Raw genomic sequence first — 3,526 nt, 5'->3', positions numbered from 1 at the left:
AAACATTTTATACACTTGGTCTAAACGCTGTTACTATTAGCAATAATTAATGTTTACAAGTCATCAATGCTCAGAAATCTTCACATAAGTCCACTTCCCAGACGCCCCTCTACACTGTAGCCATATCGAGTCTTAGAATTTTGCACGAAGTTCGTCTTCTATCTTCTCCTGTCGGCCTGAGTAATTTTGGTAGCATTGCTGGTTGTACTTTATCGGTAACTGTTACAATACAGTTACCGTAATAGTTTATATGCTTTTTTCTGTAAAAGCAAATCGAGGATGCCAGTCTCGCTCGACTCTGTGTTCTGCCTTTTGCAGAGGTGTATTAAGGAGAAAGATCTAGCAACTGTAAGGCGAGTGCACTCCCTAATGTGTGGCAGCGGCCTTGAATCAGTGGGCATTATACGAGACAACCTTATTCGTTGTTTTGCTGCATGCGGAAGCTTGCAGGAAGCAAACCTTGTATTTTCCAAGGTTGAGAAGCCAAACGTTTATACATGGCATGCAATCATTTCAGCAAATGCCATCCTCGGAGAAAGTGACGGGACTATGCAATTGTATAATCAAATGCTAAAACAGGGTTTAGATCCAAACAGTTATATATTCTCTTGCATCTTGAAAGTTTGTTGCAGCGTTGGATCCTTAAAGGAGGGCAGGCTGATACATCATATGATAGTGAAAGTGGGGCACGATTCAGATGTTGTCCTCCAGAATGCCCTAATTGACATGTACGCAAAATGTGGGAGCCTGGAGAACGCACGCAAACTGTTTGATGCCTTGGCACATCGAAATGTGGTCTCATGGGGTGTGATCATTTCAGGGTACGCTCAGCAAGGGCATGCACTTATTGCCCTCGAACTTTTCGATAACATGCAACGAGACGGAATAGAGCCAAATATAGTCATTTTTCTGGGCATTTTAAAAGCATGTGGCCGCATAGGGTCCTTAGGGGAGGGCCGAATAATCCATGACCAAATTATTAGAGGTGGTCTTGAATTCGAAGGTGCCATTGGGAACACCCTCGTTGGCACGTATGCTAAATGTGGAAGCCTAGAGGAAGCTCGCAAGGTGTTTGATCGGTTGGCAAATCAAGATATTGTATCATACGGCGCAATGATAGCTGGATATGCCCAGCATGGGCAAGGTCTTCCTGCTTTTGACCTTTTTGGAAGAATGCAACAGCAGGATATAAGGCCAAACAAATACACATTTTCGTGCATCTTGAAAGCATGTGGCAGTATAGGAGGCATTGGGCAGGGCAAGCTGATACATGGCCAGATTATCAGAACTGGACTTGAATCAGATGTTGTCATTGGGAGCACACTCATTGATATGTATGCGAAATGTGGGAACCTGAACGATGCACATAAAGTATTCAATGAGCTGCCAATTCAAGATGTGGTGTCCTGGGGTGCGATGATTGGTGGTTATGCCCATCATGGGTATGGACTTCCTGCTCTTGAGCTTTTTGAGAAGATGCAACATATGGGTATAAAACCGGACAAAGTAACAATTTTATGCACCTTGAAAGCATGTGGCAGGATAAGGTCCCTAGAGTATGGAAAACATATACATGGCCAGGTTATCAAAAGTGGATTTGAATTAGACACAACTGTTGGGAACACGTTGATAGATATGTATGCCAAATGTCAAAGCCTTGATAATGCACGCAATGTATTTGACAAATTGCCTAAGCAAGATGCAGTTTCATGGGGTTCAATGATTTCGGGGTATGCTGAAGATGGGTATGGTGTCCTGGCCTTTGAACTTTTTCAGAAGATGCAACAGAAGGGCACAAAACCGAATAAATTCATTTTTTCAAGCATCCTGAAAGCATGTAGCAGCATAGGAGCCATAGAACAGGGCAAGCTGATACATGAACAGGTCATTAAAAGTGGGATTACTTTAGATGATGTTATTGGCAACTCTCTTATTTGCATGTACTCCAAATGTGGTAGACTAGAGGTAGCCCGTGAGTTGTTTGACCAACTACAGGATCGGGATATAGCGTCATGGGGCATGATGATTGCAGGATACACTCAGTATGGACACGGTCTTCGTGCTCTTGAACTTTTTGAGAAAATGCTACTAGAAGATATCAAGCCAAATAAATATGCACTTTGCTGCATATTGAAAGCATGTGCCAGTATAGGAGCCATAGGACAGGCAAAGCTGATCCATGATGAGATCATCAAAAGTGGTCTTGATTCTGATTTGGTAGTTGGGAACAGTCTCATTGATATGTATGCCAAATTTGGGAGCATGGGGGAAGCTTACAAATTATTTAAAGCATTGCCAAATCGAGATGTGATTTCTTGGGGTGCAATGATTGCAGGTTATGTCCAACAGGGACATAATCTTTCTGCTCTTGAGCTTTATGAGAAAATGCACTATAATGGCCTTAAACCAGACAAAGTTGTGTTTTCATGCATCTTGAAAGTACTTGGCAACATTGGAGCATCAGGACAGGGCAGTGTGATACATAATCAGATTATCAGCGGTGGATTAGAATCAGATCTAGTTGTTGGAAGTGCCATAGTTGACATGTATGGTAAATGTGGGAGATTGGAAGAGGCGCATAGAGTTTTTCAAAACTTGCAAAACCGAGATGTGGTGTTATGGGGTGCCATGATAGCAGCATATGCCCAGCATGGACAAGGTTTTCCTGCTCTTGAACTTTTCAAGAAAATGCAACACGAGGGAGTGGAGCCAAATAAAGTCACGTTTTTGTGCATCTTGAAAGCATGTGGCAGCATAGGTGCCATAAGACAGGGTCAGCTGGTACACCAGGATATTATCAGGAGTGGACTTGATGCAGATGTGGTAATTGGGAATGCTCTTGTTGACATCTATGCTAAATCTGGTTGTCTGAGAGAGGCATGCCAAATATTTGATGCGTTGCCGACCCGTGATGGGGTGACATGGGGTGCAATGATTGCGGGATATGCTCAGGAGGGTAACTCCAGGCTGGCTGGGCAATGCCTTGAAGAAATGCAACGCCTTGGCTTGAAGCCAAACGATATGACCTACATTAGTGTTTTGGCTGCTTGTAGTCATTCAGGTGAAGTGGAGGAAGGTCATCATTACTTTGAATTTATGACAAAAAAGCATGGCATCACACCAAGCTCGCAACATTTTTGTTGCATGGTTGACCTTCTCAGCCGTGCAGGACACTTGGATGAGGCAAAAGAATTACTTCAGACTATGCCTGTGGAGACAGCTGGTACTGGGTGGATGTCTTTGCTCACTGGATGCAGGAAGTACAGAAATGTGGATCTAGGAAGACATAGTTTTGATCAACTGGTTAGGATGGACTCAAACATCGCTAGTGGATATGTGATCATGTCAAACATCTATGCTGATGCTAATATGTGGGAAGATGTTTTCCAAATCCTGGCACTGCAAAAGTGTGCGAGTGCACGGAAGGAGCCTGGAAGGGCATTGATGGAGGTTAGCGGTAAGGTACACGAGTTCATTGTAGGAAATAAAACCCCTTCACAAAGTGACAATAACTTTGCCAAGTTAC

General features: G+C 43.3%; 1 protein-coding gene across 1 annotated transcript in view; it reads left to right on the top strand.

The window, feature by feature from the left end:
• Positions 1–279: 279 nt before the first annotated feature.
• Positions 280–3,526, top strand: part of LOC147895702 (pentatricopeptide repeat-containing protein At2g39620-like) — a 3,635-nt gene continuing 388 nt past the window's right edge. Inside the window, exon 1 of the mRNA XM_087382821.1 lies at positions 280–3,526. This exon is cut by the window's right edge and continues 279 nt beyond it. Within this exon, the coding sequence (XP_087238947.1) occupies positions 280–3,526 (3,247 nt within the window).

The sequence above is a fragment of the Dipteris shenzhenensis genome, chromosome 12, assembly GCF_047967505.1.
Source record: "Dipteris shenzhenensis isolate YYH24624 ecotype China chromosome 12, Dip_SZ_1.0, whole genome shotgun sequence".
Taxonomy (NCBI): Eukaryota; Viridiplantae; Streptophyta; class Polypodiopsida; order Gleicheniales; family Dipteridaceae; genus Dipteris; species Dipteris shenzhenensis.
The sequence above is the reverse complement of the archived record's forward strand: the minus strand, read 5'-3'. Positions and strand labels throughout refer to the sequence as shown.